At 44.5% G+C, this 21237-nt stretch overlaps 1 protein-coding gene across 5 annotated transcripts in view; it reads left to right on the top strand.

Annotated features, from left to right (window-relative positions):
- ACVR1 (activin A receptor type 1) overlaps positions 1-21237 on the top strand; it is a 138878-nt gene that overhangs the window by 81724 nt on the left and 35917 nt on the right. For 4 of the 5 annotated variants that reach the window (XM_075117851.1, XM_075117852.1, XM_075117850.1 and 1 more), the window contains 4 exons: positions 5285-5548; positions 6061-6278; positions 12685-12784; positions 16920-17066. In XM_075117851.1, coding sequence (XP_074973952.1) covers positions 5285-5548; positions 6061-6278; positions 12685-12784; positions 16920-17066 — 729 coding nt within the window. The remainder of the gene's footprint in view (positions 1-5284; positions 5549-6060; positions 6279-12684; positions 12785-16919; positions 17067-21237) is intronic. The other variant, XM_075117854.1, reaches the window with a different exon arrangement.

Here is a 21237-nt window from a genome sequence, read left to right as displayed (position 1 = left end):
CCCCAGGAGCACAGGTATACAGTTTCTACTCTCTTCAACTAAGGCAGACTACAACTAAGGGTATGGCTACACTTGCAGCTGTAGAGCGCTTTGAGTTAAACCTGCCTTCGGAGAGCGCAGTAGGGAAAGCGCTGCAGTCTGTCCACACTGACAGCTGCAAGTGCACTGGCGAGGCCACATTTGCAGCGCTTGCAGCGGCATTGGGAGTGATGCATTATGGGCACCTATCCCAAAGAGCACCTCTTCCCATTCTTGTGCTGTGCCTTGTGGAAAGGGGGGGGGTGTGGGGCATTCTGGGTCCTGTCCCAACATCCAGTGACGCATCGTTTCGCATCCCAGCGATCCTGTGCTTCCGCCCACATTTGGCGCCATCTTTCAATGTTTTTTGTTCTGCGCGCTCTGTCTTCCCTTTTGGTCTGTGGGAATGGAGCCCAAACTGCTGAGGAGTATGCTGACTAGTCTCGCCAGCACATCACGTTTGACAGTTGAGTTATTCCTTATGATCCAAAGTGACGGTGAGGGCTCAGACGATGATATTGACTCAAGTAACGCATATGACATGAGTTTGCTTGTGGCATTCACAGACATGTTCACCACTGTGGAACGCCACTTTTGGGCTCAGGAAACAAGCGCTGAGTGGTGGGATCACATTATCATGCAAGTCCTGGGATGACGAGCAGTGGCTGGCTGCAGAATTTTCAGGTGGGAAAAGCCACTTTTATGGGACTGTGTGAGGAGCTTGCCCCCAGCCTGTGGAGCAAGGACACAAGATTGAGAGCTGCCCTGATGGTGAAAAAGCAGGTGGCTATTGCAGTCTGGAAGCTGGCAACTCCAGACAGCTACCAATCGGTCGCTAACCAGTTTGGAGTGGGAAAGTGGACCGCTGAAATCATTTTGATGCAAGTTTGCAGGGCCATTAATCGCATCCTGCTCAGAAGAACCGTGACTCCGACTCTTGTGGGTGGCTTTGGACAAATGGGTTTCCCTAACTGCGGAGGCGCGATAGATGATGCACATATTCCAATTCTGGCACCAGCCCACCGAGCCTCCAAGTATGTTAATCGGAAGGGGTGTTTCTCTCTGGTTCTCCAGGTGCTTGTGGATCACCATTGGTGTTTCATTGACATTAACGCAGGATGGCCCGGAAAGATGCATGACACACGCATCTTTCGGAACACTGGCCTGTTGAGGAAGCTACAAGCTGGGACTTTTTTCCCAAACCAGATCCCAAACCGCAGGGGAAGTTGAAACGTCCATCGTAATCCTTGGAGACCCCGCTTACCCTTTAATGCTGTGGTTCATGAAACCCTACACAGGGAACCTTGACAGCAGCAAGCAGAGGTTCAACAACAGGCTGAGCCGGTGCAGAATGACTGTGGAGTGTGCTTTTTGGCGGTTTAAAGGGCCACTGGCACTCTCTGTATGGGAAGCTGGACCTGGCCGAAGACCGCATCCTCACGGTTATATCCGCTTGCTGTAGCCTCCATAACATTTGTGAAAGGAAGGGTGAACGATTCATTCAGGCATGGAACTCGGAGGTTCAGCACCTGGAGGCTGAATTTGAGCAGCCAGAGAGCAGGGCTATTAGAGTATTAGGGATGCCTTGAGGGAGCAATTTGAGGCTGAAAGCCATGAGTAATGTCTGCTGCCCTACACAGGAGTGAAATGCGGTGGTTCCAGTGTTAGTAGGAATCTGTGTTTGCTACGCTGACTTGCAGTGCCTGTTTCTTTCCTGGGCTAAGGTATCTTTTAGTTTATGCAATAATAAAGAATGTTTTCAAAGCCAAAAAAATCCATTTATTGAAAAGAAAATTCATTTATTGAAAAGAAACACAACTGCTTGGGAAACAGAAAGGGCAAGGGGGTGGGTGGGGAATGGTACAATCACAGATTTGCGTATGTCCTGTTATACTCAGCCTTCCTGTCTGGAGTGCTGTACTTCAGGATGGCTATACTGCGTGGTGATGGGGGTTGAGTACAGTGGGTAAGGGTCATAGTTTTTAGGGCTGGGTGGTGAAGCTACAGGTGTTGGAGGCAGCTGGTGGTGATAAGAACCCGGATGTTGGGGAAAGCGTGTTGGAGGTGACATGGGGGCTCAAGGGAAAGAGTTTTGGGACAAGGGCTGCAGGGGTGGGGGGGCGGGGGCGGTAGTGCTCCACCTGCATGGCTATGGATAGAGTCCACCTGGCGCTCCATTATGCTTATCAGCCGCTCCATGCTTTGCTGCCGGAGCACCGCCCTTTTGTGCCGGCACTCCTCATTCTGCTGGCGGATCCTCCTTTCACTGTCCTGCCACTCCCGCACTTTTCAATTTTTCATTACTTGAATGCTGCATTACTTCATGTAACATGTTTTTCTTGCATCTACGTGGCCTCTTTCTGATTTTTGAAGTCTTTCGGCCAGGGACGGCTGAGATCTCAAGGTTGCGTCTCTAAAGGCAAAATGCAACACTTGACAGATGCAGCATTTTTCACTGCACAGGCAGAGCAATGATTCCCCCATACTTAAGGGCAAGAACAGTCTACACAATAGCATAATTTGCCCGTCCCAAAGCGAGCGTACACAACCAACGGGAGCCTCAAAATGGTGAGTAAGCACAGGGTCAAGCATGACTGATTGGTTTACGGCTGTACTGTCCTCTGGGTTTCTGTGCTTTGGGGAGAGCCAACAGCGGCAGGGGGCCCCTATACTGAACACTGTCCCCACATTTTCCACAGGAGTTCATCCTGGAAGTTATCTTGTTGCTGAGGTTGACCTGGGAAGCAAGGGAGGGTCTTCTGCTGCAATGTGGCTTCCGCCCTGGCCCATACGCAGCTTACCTGTGTGCAGCAATGGTCCCCCTGCCCCTCACGGCACAGTGGCGCGGACAAATTAACCTTACTGGGAAAAGTACCACAGCGGCTCTCCCGAGAAACCTGTGCAAGCGCATTGCCCAAGTTCTGGCTGAGACCTTTGACCTAGGGATGTCTTCCTCTGCCTCAGCACCCTCGCTCCCGCTTTGGTGCTCCTCCTCTTGCCTTGTTGAACTGGGCTCTGAAGTGTCCATGGTGGTACTCAGAGTGGAGGTAGGGTCGCCCCCAAGTATCACGTCCAGCTCTTTGTAGGCACGGCAGGTCGCAGGGCCAGCACCGGAGCGGCAGTTTGCCTGGCGCACTTTGCGGTAGGTATTCTGCAGCTCCTTCACTGTAATCCTGCACTGCAGTGCGTCCCAGTCATGGCCCCTTTCCATCATGTCCCTTGATATCTGCCCGAATGTATCGTAATTCCTATGGTTGGCGCGCAGCTGGGACTGGACAGCTTCCTCCCCCCAAACACTGATGAGGTCCAGCATCTTGCCGTTGCTCCATACTGGCGATCGCCTGGCGCTGGAGATTCACTGAGAGCACTCCACTCCTGGCTGAGCAAACAGGAAGGGATTTTTAAAATTCCCAGAGAATTTAAAGGGCGGGTCTGACAGTCAGCTACCTGAGGGCAGCGCAGTTGAGTTCAAAGTGGTGCCCAGAGTGGCTAGAACAGGCATTGTGGGACACTTCCGGAGGCCGATCAGAGCACAGTAACAGACCAGGCTGTTCACACTGGTGCCACAGCGCTCCAGCGGGGACGAACAAAACGTTATTCCACTCACCAAGGTGGAGTACCAGGAGCACTCTAGCCGCGGAGTCAGGGTGGACGGGTAGTGAGCTAGGGCTCCTTTAATGTGCTCTAACTCGCAAGTGTAGCCAAGCCCTAAGAAGACATGTGTGACATGTGAATGTTTGGTTCTGGCTGAGTAGAATCCTCACCAGACACTTGAACCCTTAACCTCATCCTTGGCTTTAAGTTTTACAGTTCTTACCAGATTTTATTCCATGTGATACTGACTCCAGAAATCTGCTAACATCTTCTCCTTTTAAGAAACAAAGTGCCACACACAATTAGCGTAATTTGTTTGATAGGGCAATGTTGTTCTTTAAAAAGGCATGCCTATTTGTACATTCTTGAGGGCAGTGATTTGAAGACTCGAGATTTGGAGTAGCTATTGCTTTTCCATTTGTGATACAAAAATGAAAATCCTAATTTTGATTTTAGTGCCAAAAAACCCCAAACTGAGGGTTCCTTATTTTCAGTTGGCAGACGGTAGTGATAGGAACATGTCATATCGTCAGTAGATATTTTGGGAGCATCTACCATGCTTCTGCTTAGAAACTTCTCTGGTGTACATAGAAAAGTGGGAAAGAGAATGTAAATATGAGATGAATTAACACAAATGAATGTGAATGAGTATACGTAGATATGTACATAATGATGGGCCATAGCATAAAAATTATACCCTCCTTCACCAACTCTCCAAAATTGTTTTTTCTTAGTTATTCCTGCCCACCATGATGTATGCTGTGTATTATGCCAAAACACCCCAATACTACCATCATGGCTTCATCACAAACAGGCTTGGTGCTGCTTTCACAAGGAGAATAAGTCAATAACTTATTTTTCTAAATGTAGTTAAAGTAACTCTGTCAGAGTCATTGGAAGAAATGTTCTTCAACAGTTGCGTCTCTCCTTCCCAATGCTTTCTTGTCTTTTTTTTAAATAACTACCTAGACTTGAGTGTTGTCTTTCCTTGGATGGCCAATGTTTGGAGTGAACAGGAGCAGCATTCCAGCACTGCTGGATTTTAAAAGGCAATTCTGGAAAGTGACTCTGTAAGGATGAGATCATGGGCCTCCATGTTTACACAGTAACTCTTTTTTTTTTCTTTTTTTTAACAGTGAGACTCTTGAACATATAGGGATTTTTCTCTATCATTTTAAATAAGTGAGGGGGAAGTTTTATAAACAACGTAAGAAGGAAAGCAGAATGAGGAGGCATGGTTTGATCGGTTTCTAATGCTCCCATCTTCTTCACCACCTCCCTTGCTTTTTCTTTTTGTACACTGATGATTCAAGGTCCAAATCAAAAAGCTCCTGTCTAAGTTGTGGCTTTCAGCTATGTATGTACCCCCTGCAGGCTGTGAAAAATATATATTTGGACATTAAAAATGGGTATTTATTCAAATGGGGTGCTTTGAAGTGGAAATGCAGGTACAAACTAGTTGCTCATAAATGGACATCTTAATAAATTGGGTCTGTTGACATCTTTAGGTCCCACTTAGTGTGACTAGCACTAATTTCTATTCAGGTGACTTCCTTCTTAAACAGAAAGTGAGTTAGCTGTTGTTTAATTCAGTAGACGCTATATCTTCTGCATGTAACTGAAATTAAATAAGAGCATATGCTGATGTCCCCTCAATTCTCCCCCTCTGCAGATGATGAGCCGAAGCTAAATATGGTCCACTATGAGTGTGTGTGTGAAGGCATGTCCTGTGGGAATGGAGATCGCTGCCAGGGCCAGCAGTGCTTTGCCTCCCTGAGCATAAATGATGGCACTAAAGTTTACCAGAAAGGCTGCTTCCAAGTCTATGAACAGGGGAAAATGACATGCAAAACACCCCCGTCTCCTGACCAAGCTGTCGAGTGCTGTCAGGGATATTTGTGCAACATGAATATCACAGCACAATTGCCTACTAAAGGTGAAAGGTTAATTTTAAAATAGCTATTTTATAATAAGTCTCGAGTTGGGCGTTTGCCTGTTAATGTTGTTTTCACCTAGTGCAAACTAAGGTTTGGGCATAAGTCTTTTGCCACTTGAACCAGAGGGGACTGAAAATGGGTGTGGTTGGGGTCTGCAAGCTGCATGATCAGAGTGTCACTGATTGCTGCTGAATATTGGGGACTGAGGTGAACAAAACAGTAAGTTTTGACTCTGGGTTACTGACTTTGAGAGAGCTCTCTGAAGCCAGCTGTGATTCTGAATTTCAAAAACTTGACTGGATTTTACCATGGATGGGATTGCCATAAAAGATTTGGTACTGGTGGCGGTGGGCTGTGAATGTAAACTTATATGAAGTAGCTTGGACTGTCCTGTGATCGGTATTTAGTTCAGTTGACTACAAATGAAAATGTAAGCATAATTTCTTTTGTCTTTAAACTACTATCTGTGGGAGTTCTTAACCTCCTTTCTCTTTCCTGTTTTCTTACCAAGGGCAAACCCTCCAGGGAGAAGCTGTGGGTTACAGCATGGAAATGCTAGTCATTGTTATACTGGCTCCGGTGATCATGCTGATAATATTTTCAACGCTAGCTGTGCTGATTATTCGAAAAATACAGCAAAACCACATGGAAAGGCTCAATGCTAGGGATGCAGAGTATGGCACAATTGAGGGACTCATTGCATCAAATGTTGGAGACAGTACGTTGGCAGTAAGTAATCTTTTGTATATGGTAGGAATTGCTTAACCTCTGTCTCAATTTCTTTCTCTGGTCAGGTCTACACTAGAAACTTGTGCTGGTATAGCAATGTTGGGGGGGGTTATTTTTGGGGGGCTAGACGAGGAGCGACATTTCTATATCAGCAAAAGTCTGTGTGTGTGTGTATACAGATACACTGGGATAAAAAAGATTTGACTGGTATAGAATATTTTGCTCAGCGAACTGGTATAAGCACTTTTTTGCTGGTATAATTTGCATCTACACCACGAGAGTTTGCTGGTGCAGCAATACCAACAAACCTTTCTAGATGTGGTGTGACAGGAGAGTAACTCAGGTTGCCTTACAAGGGTGTTGTACCTTTAAGCTTCACATGAAAAGGGCAAATATGCATTTGTGTCCATGATGTATAACTGTCTTGAAAGGTAGTTGGGTGGGGATGTTTTTTTAATGGCTCCACAATCATATTTATTTAGGAATTTCACATCTTGTCTCCCCTATGTTTGCTGAAGAATTTCTGGATAACTGGAGAATGAGTAAGGTTTTTTTTTTTGGACCGGAGAAGAGGCTGAAACCTTAGTAAATGAGAGGGAGGGGGGACTTTGTGGTAAGCAGGTTAATTGTAATCCTGCTTTATTTTTTGTATTAATTTTTGTCAACACTTACTCAGTCTCCTCTTAAACAAAAAACAAACACCCACCTCATTTGGAAAGTTCTTTCTGTTTAAATATTCAAACAACGCCAACAACTTGAAGCCTGAGAGAGTGACCGCAACTGGGAAGACAAGATTTGATATACCTGAAATTTCTAAAGATAAATACAAAGAAGATAAATTACTTTTTCTGATTTTAAAAAAAAAAATCTTAGGTTTTTTACATGTATTACAAGGTAACAAACAAACTAACTTTTCCTCGGTGTTGGCATTACAACCTGAATGTTAAAAGCTATGGAAAGGTTTAAAGAATGACTTGAGAGAGGAAACAGCTGAAGAACACCAGAATATTAAGATTAATATGTACTTCGACCTAGTATTTCCTTTCTGTATTTTGGGAGACCTACTCTGTTTGGCTTTTCTCCCCTGGACTGGCAGAAGATGGACACTTGGCTTTTGCAGGTGGAGAGAAATAAGTTGGTAGTTGTATGCTTTTTTTTTTTTTTTTTTAAGGTGCCCCATCTCCAACTAATGGAGCATTGCTGACTGCTTCAAGAATTTCTTCCCACTTCTCTTTGCCTGAAAGTTGGTGGATACCATGCAGGCCTAGTTGTTCGGTTTAGTAAAGCAAAGATGCTTGGGAACGGTCAAGTGTGGAAATCCATACTCCGGGAGCTGTGAAATGATGCTTGCATTTAAACAAGTTGGAGATTATAAAGTGAGATGCTTCTAAAACCTGTTCTTGTGGATTGGTGCTGGGTTGATGGACTCAGAAACCTGACCTTCAGGAAAGTTGTTACTTGGCTAAACATTTTCCTAGGTTTGTGAGGTGACCACCAAATGGCACCATTGTCAGGCAGATTCCTTGATTGGGAGGAGGAGCAGGTTCGAACCCAAAGAGCCAATCCTGCCTCTTTTTACTGTCAGGCATCCCTACCTTGTCCCTACCCTGCAGCACAGAAACCAAGTTAGGAGTAGGTAGCAAAAATCTGGAGGGCATCCTAGTGCAGGAGAGAATCTAGTCTGTATCTCAGAATGACTCAATGTTGACCTAGAGGCTGGTGGAAGAGGTGAGACTTCCAGCTAAGGGGGAGCAGCTCATCTAGAGCTTGTTGAGAGGAAGAGCTAAACTTGCCTCCTGTCCTGTAGCTTGAAATACTCAAGACAAACTTACTAAAGTTTTCCTGGCTGTAGAACAGGTGTGGCACAAGCTGTGGCATTTGAAGCTTCCCCATAATGCTCTGCTTCAGCTCTGCCCTGTAAAAACCACATCTATTGGCCATTCTTGGTACCTGTTCTGTCCTCTCCTCTCCCCTTCCCCCACCCACCCCCGAGTCAGGTGCTGGCATAGGAGACAGAGGGCATGGCTGCACTGGAAACTTCAAAGCGCTGTCGCAGGGGCCCTCTCGTGGCAGCGCTTTGCAGTGCGAGTGTGGTCGCGTGCGAGTGCCAGGAGAGAGCTCTCCCAGCGCTCCTGGTAATCCACCTCCCATGAGGGAATTAGCTCTGAGCACAGGGAGCGCGGCTCAGAGCCTGTCTATACTAGTGCTTTAAAGCGCTCAGACTTGCTGCGCTCGGGGGTGATTTTTACACCCTGGAGCCACCAAGTTAGAGCGCTATAAAATGTAAGTGTAGACAAGCCCAGAGATAGGAGCAAATGGGGGTAGAAGGCAGTGAGGTGGGAGATAAGAACTGGGGTGGGGAAGAGGATAGGATCTGTGGAGAAGAGGGAGGATAAGGGCCAGAAAGCTCTCTAAACTAGAGAACCCTCCCCAACAGAACCTGGAATAAAACCTGTTGTTCCTGAGTCTCCATATTTGTTTGTTGTCTCACAAATAGGTGTGAAATCCACTGGTAGAGTGTTTCCATCTCCCTCTAATGTCAGGTCCACATAGAAGCTAATAGTCTCCTACTGCTACCAGGTATCAGTTAGCTCAAGTGGTAGAACTGTGGATCAACTGAGCCCAACCTTGCACTTGACCCATATGGGGGTCAGTATGGCTCCACATGATCAAATTAATTTTTTTATATTTAGATTTTTTTATAAATATAATTTCCTACATCAAAAGAATGTCAGCTTGAGAAGTCAAGCACTACAGAAGTTAGGAAATGCCAGAGTGAAGGTTGTCATGTGCAACTTTTATTCAGCCCCCTTGTGTGTATGTATTAGGTTTGGCAGAATTCAGTTTTTAATAATTTAAACTGATAATATTGGTTTTCATTTTAAAGCATTAAAATTGTCATAGTTATAGGCAATTATTGGAAGGGAGGGTCAGACAATTATTTGACAGTAGGTGTTGAGATTCAAAAAGTTAAAGCTTTATAAAATGCTAAAGCACAGATTGTCAATATCACATGTCAAAATATACAAAGTAAATAATCCTTAAATCAAGAAATCATACCTGTCTTTACCATTCACTCGCTAGTCCATTTACAGAGCCTCATGCAAAAGTCTAAATTTCTGAATTTTGACTCCAATGCTCAAGCAGCTTTTTTCTTTCTTTGCCTATTTGTAAATTTCTACTATTATTGATTAATTTTTTGGGGGGTGTGTGTGTTAGTCAATGTTTGCTGACACAAATTAATCTAATCCAGGGGTTCTCAAACTTCATTGCACCATGACCCCCTTCTGACAGAAAATTACTACACAACCCCAGGAGGGGGGACTGAAGATTGAGCCCACCCGAGTCCCACTGCCCCAGGCGAAGGGAGTGGGGGGTGGGGGCAAAGCAAATGCCTAAGGGTCCCGGGGCCCCAGCAAGTCTAATGTCAGCCCTGGCCACCCCATTAAAATGGGTTTGTGACCCAGTTTGAGAACCGCTCATCTAATCCTTCCAACCCTAATTATTATTGTCTTTTAATAACCTGATCACACCTTAGGCACAGACTCCATGGGTGCTCCGGGGCTGGAGCATCAACGTGGAGGTAAGAAAATGGTGGGTGCTGAGCAGTGTTCCCTCTACATTTTTACATCCACGTGTGGAATGAATTTTGTTGTGCCACATATCCCCTTTGTATTGGTGCACATAACAAAATGCATGTAGTGGGAGTGGGGCCAAGGGGTTTGGACTGTGGGAGGGGGCTCTGGGCTGGGGTGGTGGTGGTGAGGGCTCTGGCTGGGGGTGCAGGCTTTGGGGTGGGGCTGGGGATGACAGGTTCAGGGTGTGGGAGGTGGCTCAGGGCTGGGGCAGAGGGTTGGGGTGTGGGCCCTGGGATGGGGCTGGGGATTAGGGGTTTGGGGGTGCAGGCTGCCCCCAGCTGCAGTGGGGAGAGGACTCCCTCTAGCCCTCTCTCTCTCTCTCTCACCACAGCAGCTCGGGGCCGTGGGAGAGGCACCTCTCCCTGACTGCAGCAGTTCCAACGCGGCTGGGCTGAGGGAGGGGCTTTCCTCCCCTGCAGCTCTGGCAGGCCTGGGCCAGGCCGCGGCAGGTCCAGGGTAGGTCCGTGCTGGGGACAGTGCGGGGAGAAGGGGCTCTCCCCCGGCCGGGGCAGGTCCATGCAGGGGGAAAGGCATTTCTCCTCACCACAGCCCTGAGCCCCTGCGCAGGGATTAATAGGCAGCCGCGCAGCTTAGAGGGAACTTAGGTGCTGAGCATTCACTGACAGCCCCCCATCAGCTCCCTCCGGGGGCCCCGCAGATCAGAACCTCCCCCTTCCTCCCCATGGCTCCTGCCGGCCGTATCAGCTGTTTCGTGGCACACAAGAGGCTCTGGGGGAAAGCGGGGAGGAGCGATCATGCGGCATGCTTGGGGGAGGGGCCAGAATTGGGTGGGAAGAGGTGGGGTGAGGCCTTTGGGGAGGGGGTGGAGTGGGGGCGGAGCCTGGAGCAGAGCTGGGGGTCAAGCACCCCCGGCACTTTGGAAAGTCAGCGCTTGTGGATCACATGCTGTTTTCTAGAAGACTAATTCTGTCCCTCATGTGTGTGTTAAATAAATAAGTAGCGGTGTGACAGATGGGCGAGTAATAGGTTTTGAGCATGTGAGCTTTTGTTGATGACAAAAAATGCAGCCGCTCCCCTGCATCCCATCCCTATTTTTTTTTTTAAAGTGTAGTTTACTTAGAAAACTGACATTCAAAAAGTCTCATTTTGGAATGTTCACGTGCTGCCACCCTGTGGAATACTCACAGGTTTTTAATAACAAACAGATCTTGGGTTTTAATGTGCAAGAACAACTTTGGTGCTTGCTTTGGTCCCTGTGGCTTAAATTCCATTTAAAATTAGTAGGCCTTCAACGTGTTTTTAAGTGCTTTGTTGAATAGGAACGGTTCTGTTGAACTGGCGCCTTTGTGCTAGAGCTTGACTTATCTACTCTCACAAGTTGTACAGCTCTAACGATACCTCATAGTTAAAGTGGTGCAACCCCCTAGCGTGGACTCAGTTTTTCTAGAAGAAAGGATAACTTATTCCTATATGGGAAGGATTGCACTGGTATAACTGCATCTACTCTAAGAGGGGTCGTACTGCTGTGTAACTATTTCAACAAAAAATCAACTCCTGAACTGGAAAGTTAAACCAGTACAAAATCTGAATGTGGACCAGGTCTTGGAAGAAAACAAACTTCTACAGCAGGTGTATATTTTCCTCTTTCAGGTTTTTCATTTCTATTGAAATTTAATCTTTCTTTAGTTTTGACTGGTAAATGAAAAGTTTTAAGTTCTAAAGATCTCTTTAAAAATGTAAGATTCCCTTTAGGGATTCTTAAAGCAAATTTTTATTTTTAGTTTTTTTTAAATGGTGATGTATCAACTATTAGTTAGGGGTAAACTCCTGTCTCTGTGATTAGCAAGGCCACATTTACAGCAGTGTGCAATTCTGGTAACCTTTTATGAAAAGAATATGCTAATACTGCAATTTGAAAAGGTAAAGCAAAAGCTTATGTAGATTTTTAAAACACTGCATTTTTAGCAAAAAGAACAAGGAGTACTTGTGACACCTTAGAGACTAACAAATTTAGTAGTCTCTAAGGAGCCACAAGTACTCCTCATTCTTTTTGCTGATTCAGAGTGGTAGCCGTGTTAGTCTGTAGCTGTATTTTTACTTTCCCATAATCATATAGGGAGTTGAAGGGTCTTAAATTTGGAAAGGTCAAAGAAATGAAGCCTCTATCATTTGGAAGGAAATCCTCCTGTGAGGCATAGAAAGTTCTAACACAAAGAATAAAGCGGATATAAGGTCATTTGAGATCGACAAATATAGGATTGAGGGGGCACAAGCTAAGCAAAGGCAGCGCAGAATGTTAAAATAATTTAGGTAGAATTTCATTACAGAGTAGCCATCATTCAGCAAACAAACTCCCAAGGGCAGTTGTAGGAGCAGTAAATGTCAATCACTTTTTCATTACAAAAAAAAAATATTTGGAGGAAAATGGTGTTGTGGCAGGTACAATTGCTAACTAAAAAGTAGGAACAGACTTGAGAGGCCTCTTTTCTCTTGCGTTGTGTGAAGAAAACTTCTGACAGTGGGTTGCAATAGAAAATGACTGTATATGTAAAATTTGTATCTTTTTTCCCCAGCCTCTATTTATAGCTTGTGGTCTAAGACTGTAAACTCCTCAGGGCAGGGTGTCTGCCTATCTGCACCATGTCTAGCACAATGTGGTCCTGATGCTAATCAGGTTTCAGGGTGCTACCCTAATAATCCTTAAGATCAATATTGTGTGAACAAGTGGGAACATGTACATTGTATTTGGATAAAAAAAATCTACGTACTCTACATTTCTCAAATGTTTCCTCTCCCCTTTTAAATAGGACTTATTGGACCATTCCTGTACATCTGGAAGTGGCTCTGGTCTTCCTTTCCTGGTACAAAGAACAGTGGCTCGTCAGATTACGCTCTTAGAGTGTGTAGGTTAGTAAAACTCTCTTGTTTGTATATCTAATATCAAGTCCTGGTACCACTTGAGGTTGAGCTCTAACCTCCATTCAAACAGCCTCTTTCTCTTCTCAGTACTCAAAATGTTTTCAAATAATTTCTATTAAGTGGAGTTCTCCATGCTTCTGCCAGTGGATGAAATTTTTTGGGGAAAGTTTGATGAAAAATACTTTCACCTTTTGCATAGTGTGTGCTCTGTGGTCCAATATCTGCATAGCTCTATCAGCTAAAGCTAGAAAGGAGAGAGGTCAAATATAGCTTTCAAAGTGATCAGCAAAACAAGCCAAATAAGCTAAATTTGAAGGGGACATTTAAATCCTTTTTTAAAATATGAATATATGGTGTTTGAAAGCATCTAGATATGAAGAATACTGCTTACTCGGCGGGTGTTCAGATAACTAAAAGTTTTTAAAATTGAATTATAGTTAAGGGGTAAAAACAAATTGCATGAGAATGTAGCTAATTATAGTGTACCCAGGTGCATTATTACAAGTATTGTAAACTGGAGTAATAGGAATAGGATGAAATTTAATAGTGAGAAGTGTAAGGTCATGCATTTAGGGATTAATAACAAGAATTTTAGTTATAAGCTAGGGACGCATCAACTAGAAGTAACGGAGGAGGAAAAGGACCTTGGAGTATTGGTTGATCATAGGATGACTATGAGCTGCCAATGTGATATGGCTGTGAAAAAAGCTAATGTCATCTTGGGATGCATCAGGAGAGGTATTTCCAGTAGGGATAAGGAGGTTTTAGTACCATTATATAAGGCACTGGTGAGACCTCACCTGGAATACTGTGTGCAGTTCTGGTCTCCCATGTTTAAGAAGGATGAATTCAAACTGGAACAGGTACAGAGAAGGGCTACTAGGATGATCCGAGGAATGGAAAACTTGTCTTATGAAAGGAGACTCAGGGAGCTTGGCTTGTTTAGCCTAACTAAAAGAAGGTTGAGGGGAGATATGATTGCTCTCTATAAATATATCAGAGGGATAAATACCAGAGAGGGAGAGGAATTATTTAAACTCAGTACCAATGTGGACACAAGAACAAATGGATATAAACTGGCCACTAGGAAATTTAGATTAGAAATTAGACGAAGGTTTCTAACCATCAGAGGAGTGAAGTTTTGGAATAGCCTTCCGAGGGAAGTAGTGGGGACAAAAGATCTATCTTGCTTTAAGATTAAACTCGATAAGTTTATGGAGGAGATGGTATGATGGGATAACATGGTTTTGGTAATTAAATATTCATGGTAAATAGGCCCAATGGCCTGTGATGGGTTTTTAGATGGGGTAAGATCCAAGTTACCCGGGAAGGAATTTTCTGTAGTATCTGGCTGATGAATCTTGCCCATATGCTCAGGGTTTAGCTGATCGCCATATTTGGGGTCGGGAAGGAATTTTCCTCCAGGGCAGATTGGAAGGCCCTGGAGGTTTTTCGCCTTCCTCTGTAGCATGGGGCACGGGTCACTTGCTGGAGGATTCTCTGCTCCTTGAGGTCTTCAAACTACAATTTGGGGACTTCAATAGCACAGATATAGATGTGAGGTCTTTTTTAGGAGTGGTGGGTGAAATTCTGTGGCCTGCATTGTGCAGGAGGTCAGACTAGATGATCATAATGGTCCCTTCTGGCCTAAATATCTATGAATCTATGAATCTATGATTTTCTTTAGACTCCTAGACTGTATGGTGAGAAGGGATCATCTAGTCTTACCTACTGCATATTGAAGGCCACAGAACCTCACCCATCCACTCCTGTAACAGACCCCTAACCTCTGACTAAGTTTCTGAAGTCCTCAAATCATAATTTAAAGACTTCAAGTTACAGAGAGTCCACCGTTTACACTAGCTTAAACCTGCAAATGACCCATGCTACACAGGAAGATGAAAACCCCCAGGGCCTCTGCCAGTCTGACTTTGTGCAAAATTCCTTCCCAACCCCAAATATGGCAGTCACTTGGACCTGGAGCATGTTGGCAACAGCCAGACACCTGGGAAGGAATTCTCTGTAGAAACTCAGAGCCCTCCCTTCTTGCCACCCAGCACTCTTCTTTTTGAAGGAAGGTAACAAGATGATTTTTTTTTTCATTGTTGAAAAACATTTACCTCTACAATGTGTTTTCATTTTAACTCAAGACATAAGCAATTATATCCTTTTAAAATAACAAGTTGGAGAAGGAAAAAATTCTCTTTCCATAAAGTGACTTAATGTTTTTATTTTTAAACACTAGGAAAAGGAAATAAATCCATGTGCCTCTTTTTTTCTCTCTTGCAAAGAAAGAAACCAGGAAATTGGGTGGCCTGCCTATGCAGTAGGTCAGATGAGATGTTCATGATGTCCCCTTTTGGTCTTAAATTCTATGAATCTCTGAATGAATCTGTTTCCTCCACCTTTTTGTTTAGATTTTACTTTATTGGAGCAAGAATATAAAGTCATTTTCCTATGCTGGTAATAGTTGCTGGGTCCTTTCTTCTATTTCTGTGCTCATTGGCTCAGGCTGGGAAGAGTAAGTTCAGTTATCTACAGCCACATTAGGCCTTCGTGTTCTATAACTACCCAGTGGAGATCCATTGATGATAACCTAGGTGTGTTCCTCATGGAACTCAAGATAGGCTAGCTACAGGCCTCCAGCATCAGTCAGTTATCTCGTCTGCTACCATAGGTCTGCTGGTCTAAACACAGGATTTTGTACAGCTCTTTATCTGTTTGCTTGAAACCAGTTACAAACTCCCTAGTGTGGATGTAGTTGCACCAGTATAAAATGTGCTTTTGTCAGTATAGCTTATTCCTCTGGATCACAATCCACACTGATAGTTGTACTAATTTTGTTTTTTCTTTCAAGAAAAATAAAGGAAAAATCTTATCCCAGCCAAAACACTTAAATCAGTATGAGTGTGTTGACTAGCCTTAATGATATTAGTGCTGCTGTCTGTCTGTCCTTGGTATGGAATGTATTAAGTAGTGACAAACATTCATACTTGTGTCAAAAGCACATGTGAGGTTTTTTTCTTCAGTTTGTATTAACCAGGAGTGTTAGGATACACATGATGATCTTACATGGTCTCTGGTCTGCAGATAGTAACGTCCCGTGTGTGTTTGGAACTGAGCCTGCTCTTAAGTTAGCTCAAGTTGGCGGTGTTTAGATAGGAAGGCTAAATAGCACTGCCAGTGAAAGCCCGTGGGCAGGAAATCCCTTCTGTGTGACAGCACTGCAACATCAGGGTCTGATATCTCTTTACACTTGATTACACCTGTTGTTGAATCGATGTGCCAACCCCTCCCCCTCCCCCCACCCTTGAACGTTGGGGCAGCAATACATTGCACTGAAATTGAGGCTGACTTATTTAGATCATGTAAATCACTATACAGTAGTGAAAACTAGAACTATCAGAACATTTTACCACTTGGGCTCTGCTGTGTGGCACTCTACTGCTAATGCATTGTCATGAGCAGACAATGTGAGCAAATCTCTACACTCAATACTAGAGACTGGTGGTGACTGGGGAAGCAGGGACCCAGTGGGGTGAGGAGCTGAGTGGGTGGACATGGAAACAGGGACCTAGAGTTGGGGGAATGGAGATTTGGTGGGGGCTGGGACACAGAGGTGTAGAAATGATTGAGATGGGAAGGCAAAGTGGGGACCCAGGGGAGGGATTGGGAGAGGAATATGGGGACCCACATACCCTGTCATGTTGGAGGGTGGAGAATGGGAACGATGGGATGGAAGACACAGAGACCAAGGCATGAGCAAATGGGTGGGTGGAGTTCCTGGGAGTCCCTGAAATAGAGGGGATGGGAGGGTGGGCCTGGCCCTCAGCAGGGATTTATTTATTTATTTATATCGCTGGAGTGCATAGGCATCCTAGTTATGGATTGGGGTGCGTGTGTTTACCTTTGCAGTCTTTATGTTGTGTTTAATGTAGGCTTGTGCATTTAATTTGTTAAAGTAGCATTTCAGAGAGAGCAAGGAGCTGCAGGCAGTGCAGCTTGTTATCTTTCAAAATTGTTTTATTTAGACTGGATTGACTTGAGATCTATTTATGCTAACTTCTAATTCACTGACACTAATGAACAATGTTGGTCAAAATACCGTTTTGCTTTTTGTCAGGAAAAGGCCGATATGGAGAGGTCTGGAGGGGTCAGTGGCAAGGAGAAAATGTTGCAGTGAAGATCTTTTCTTCACGAGATGAAAAATCCTGGTTCAGGGAAACTGAATTGTACAACACTGTGTTACTGCGGCATGAAAATATTTTAGGTAAGTAGAACAATCGCAACCATTATACTAAAGCAGGGATACTAGGAAACTGCATTAACTGTGAACAGTAATGTTGCGTGCGCCTCAATTTTCTAAGTGCCCCTCAAAATCCAGGGTTTGGTACATGCTTTTAGGAAAATGGAGGGGAGACACCCTTATGGGAATAAGGGAGGGATTTATAGGCTGATCCTTGAAATCAAAGGCCCATGATCAGAGTGTCATTGCCTTAATGCAAAAACAAGCTAGTGAGAAGCAGGCAGTGTGGCTATCAGCTGATTGCTGTCAGGAAAAAGAAAGGTGGTGTGCAGCCTGAGTCTGTAGTACTCCCTCAGCCTGTGGGAGGGGGTGTGTGTCGCTATTCCCCGTGGGGGGGGGTAGTTTTACACACACGCGCACACACACACGTTGCAGTGTGACCAAAGGCGAGAACCAGACAATTTTGAGAGTTGTGAGACAGCTGCCCAATGTCGTTGTATTGGATCCAGGCCCAATGTTGTTTTAATCTACGTAGGCGTAATGGGGTAGGAAGAAAGAGGGGAAAAACTCTGTTTTTACTGTGGCATACTTAATGTGCTTTTTAGATTTAAGTATAAGGATTCCTTTAGACTTTATGGAGTTCACAGAAATGAGTTGCCTATGTAAGGAAAAAGACGTTACTACGAAGATGTAGTACCAAACTTTAGGAAATATTTTCGTGGTGTCTGGGTAAAGTATGTCAGGGGTGGGGTAATTGGGATTTACCAGTTCTTAAAAATACCTTTATATTCTTGGTGTAAATGGCATTTGAAATTAACGTTTACTAAGCCTACAAACTCTATCAGCAACACAAGAGCTTGCACTAATGCAGGGAGGAGATCATGAGCTGGTCTGGTTATATCCTGGTACTGAGAGATTAATGAAGATGATTGTGAACAGGACAGGTTGGTTCTGCCTCTCCTTGCTCACTTAAATAAAATGTTCCTACCTTTGCACCTTAAAACATGCTAAAACTTCACTGGTTTTAGGATTACAGTTGCAAACAGGCTACTTGCCATGGCCTGACAATCAGCTGCGCTTCCGTTTCCTTGCTGATATTCCTGCTATTTCTACTATCTTCCCTCCTCATGTGTATTTGAGAAACGCCTGTCTTTTTGGTTCAAGCTCGGGCACACGATCAGATGTTTCATATCCTTCTGACCATTGCTGTGAAACAGCTTCTGACCTCTGAGTTGTTAGTTTTCCTTTCATGCTCTTAACTTTTTTTGTAGGGATCTTGTGTTGTATGAACTTAATAAATCTGCTTTAAAGTCAGACTTTAATTAGAGTTGTCCTTTATGAAGTAGCCCATTTTTCCTGTATATAAATATGTACCCATTCTTTCCTAACGATATTGAATACTGAGACCCTGTATCACTTTCTCTCTCTCAACTGTACCTGTTGCAACACACTCTCTGTTTGGAGCTAGAAGCCTAAGAAAATGCTTTTTCTTCTCTAATTTTGTTACACTTGAATGTATTGAACCACAGTTGCATTTTTTTAATTTAGGTAGTACTTTTTCTTTCCTAGTCTCCGCCTTTTCACTGGTGCATCATTCTGAAAAATGAAAAGCAGTAGTCTGTTTACTACTCGGTGACTTTTCCCTTACCCATAACCTGTCTCACTTTAAGTTATTTTATGAAGGCTCTTTCTTGTTCCTTTCCTGTTAGAGAATGCCCTTCTGGCTCCATGGATCAGCCTCCAAGATGTTTGTCAAATGTTTCCTGAAACAGTTTCCTCTGCTGTTACAAAAATAATATTGTGGCCTCCAGAAATGTGAAATCTTGAGCTTCTCTTCCTGAGAGTATACTGAGTTGGCTGAAATATTACCCTTTCCCAATGTTCTGCTGTTTGACTGAGTAAAATCATGTCAGTCTTAGCAGATTAATGTGAAATTTGCTGGTTATTCCTTGGATTTTTTTTTTTTTTAAGGCACAATGTCAAATGTCATCATATTGACAAGAAATTAGAATTTTAAAGGGAAAAGCGTGTGGGGGGGGAAGGGTGGGAAGTGCATTTGTTTTGTTTGGGTGTGCCCTGTGCTTTATCCCGGTGGGCTTTTATTTAAAAGAAACAACTTTATTCCCAAGTGAATAGAAACAAACTTCTATTGCTTTGACCAAAACTATTCAGGTCACTAGTTTGTAGACTGTACAGTAAATACAAGAGCAGCTCCCTCTCTTTCACCTCTGGATCTTGGGTTTGATTTTGATCTAGGACACCTCTGGGGGTCTTGGTTCTCTGTTTACAAAATAAATTGTTCTCAATTTACTTTCTAGAAAGGATCAAGAAATCCAGCCATAGTTAGTTGTTGTCTTTCCACCTCGCTCTACCTCTGAGGTACCTTGCATAATAGCTGTTGTCATCCAGTGTTTGGTAGGGGGAAAAGTGATCTGACTAAAGATGCTTGACTAGGTCTTGCTAAATTCCACTTGGCAATCGGCCACCTTCTTTTGTCCACCAATCCTGTGGATGCAATTTAGAGCATCTTGGGTTTGGTGCCTAGAGCAGCTTGATGCAGCCTCAGGGAGGATCTTCTAATTTGTTTTGCTTCAGCAATTCCCAAGTGGCATTTCCAGCTACTGGAGAGCAAGCTGTTTGTTGCTTAGCCCAGAAGAGACCAAAGCCAAGGTGGTGATGGTAGCTTTAAGGAAATATCTTGATTTGAGGGTGTACTCCCTGGCTACTATGTGCTCATGATATGATTAGACCAAGAGTTGCTCACAGAGTATAAAGTAGTTATTGTTACTCTCTGCTTGCCTTCCCCAACCCCCCATATATATACTTGGCCAGGAAGGTGTGTTTTTTTCTTTTCGGAGGGACTTCACTCGTGTTAATGCCTTTGTCATTCAAATTAGGATATTATAGCACTCTACATGGGGATACATCTTAAATCTGATCATTAAACTGGTGCAAAATATGGCTGCTTGCTGTGACAGGGTCATGCCAGAAGGCTACAGGAGAGTGATTTTTTTGTTTGTTTTGTTTTTGTTTCCCACATTTATTGGAAAAGTGACAGCACAGCAATGGGTTCAGATAGCTCCTCTTGGTGTTTTGAAGTTCATTCCCACAGTGGGCTGCGTGACCTGCAGGTTGGACAGACTGCCAAAGTCCAGCAGCTTCAGCATTTCCTTAGTATCTGGGTCAGCTTCAGTGATCTCCTGGTCAAGGGCAGAGAGCTCAGAGACATAGTTATCCCTCCTCTCTCTCCTCTTCCTGCAGTTTGATGGAGATACCTCTGACAGTCCCCCTCTGAATACGCTTCATCGGATGGGTGACATACCCAGCTATCTTGTTGTGCAGTTTCTTGCTAGGGATGATAGAAGGCAGATATATTAGCCCCAGGTTAAGTAGGTCCCTTTTCCCTAGGTAAGGTAACAGGGAAGGTTCCAGAACAATCAGGAGCCTTCTGGAGACAATTAAGACAGGCTGATTGGAACACCTGCAGCCAATCAAGAAGCTGCTAGAATCATTTAAGGCAGGCTAATCAGGGCACCTGGGTTTAAAAAGGAACTCACTTCAGTTTGTGGTGTGCGTGCGAGAAGCTGGGAGCAAGAGGCGCAAGAAGCTGAGAGTGAGAAGGCATACGATTGGAAGACTGAGAAGTACAAGCATTACCAGGCATCAGGAGGAAGGTCTTGTGGTGAGAATAAAGAAGGTGTTGGGAGGAGGCCATGGGGAAGTAGCCCAGGGAGTTGTAGCTGTCATCCAGCTGTTACAGGAGCCACTGTAGACAGCTGCAATCCACAGGGCCCTGGGCTGGAACCCGGAGTAGAGGGCGGGCCCGGTTTCCCCCATCCCTCTATCCCCCCCCAACTCCCTACTTGATACCAGAGGAGTTGACTTGGACTGTGGGTTCCACCAGAGGGGAAGGTCTCTGGCCTGTTCCCCGATCCACTAGGTGGATCAGCAGAGACTGCAGGGATTGTTCTTCTTTTCCCCATGCTGGCCAGTGATGAGGCTAACTGAGTGAGTGGCAGATTTGAGCCACAAAAGTGGCCAAACTGTGGGCTGCCGTGAACCTCTGAGGCAAGAAAGTCCGCCAATAAGAGCAGGACCCACCAAGGCAGAGGAGGAACTTTGTTACATTGCTTCCTGAGCACAATAGCTCACCTGGAACACCCATTTTCTGTGATCTGCTCTGGCTGCTTGTTGG

This window comes from Caretta caretta, chromosome 11 (assembly GCF_965140235.1).
Source record: "Caretta caretta isolate rCarCar2 chromosome 11, rCarCar1.hap1, whole genome shotgun sequence".
Taxonomy (NCBI): Eukaryota; Metazoa; Chordata; order Testudines; family Cheloniidae; genus Caretta; species Caretta caretta.
Note: the sequence above shows the minus strand (reverse complement) of the source record. Positions and strands in the feature narration are given on the sequence as shown.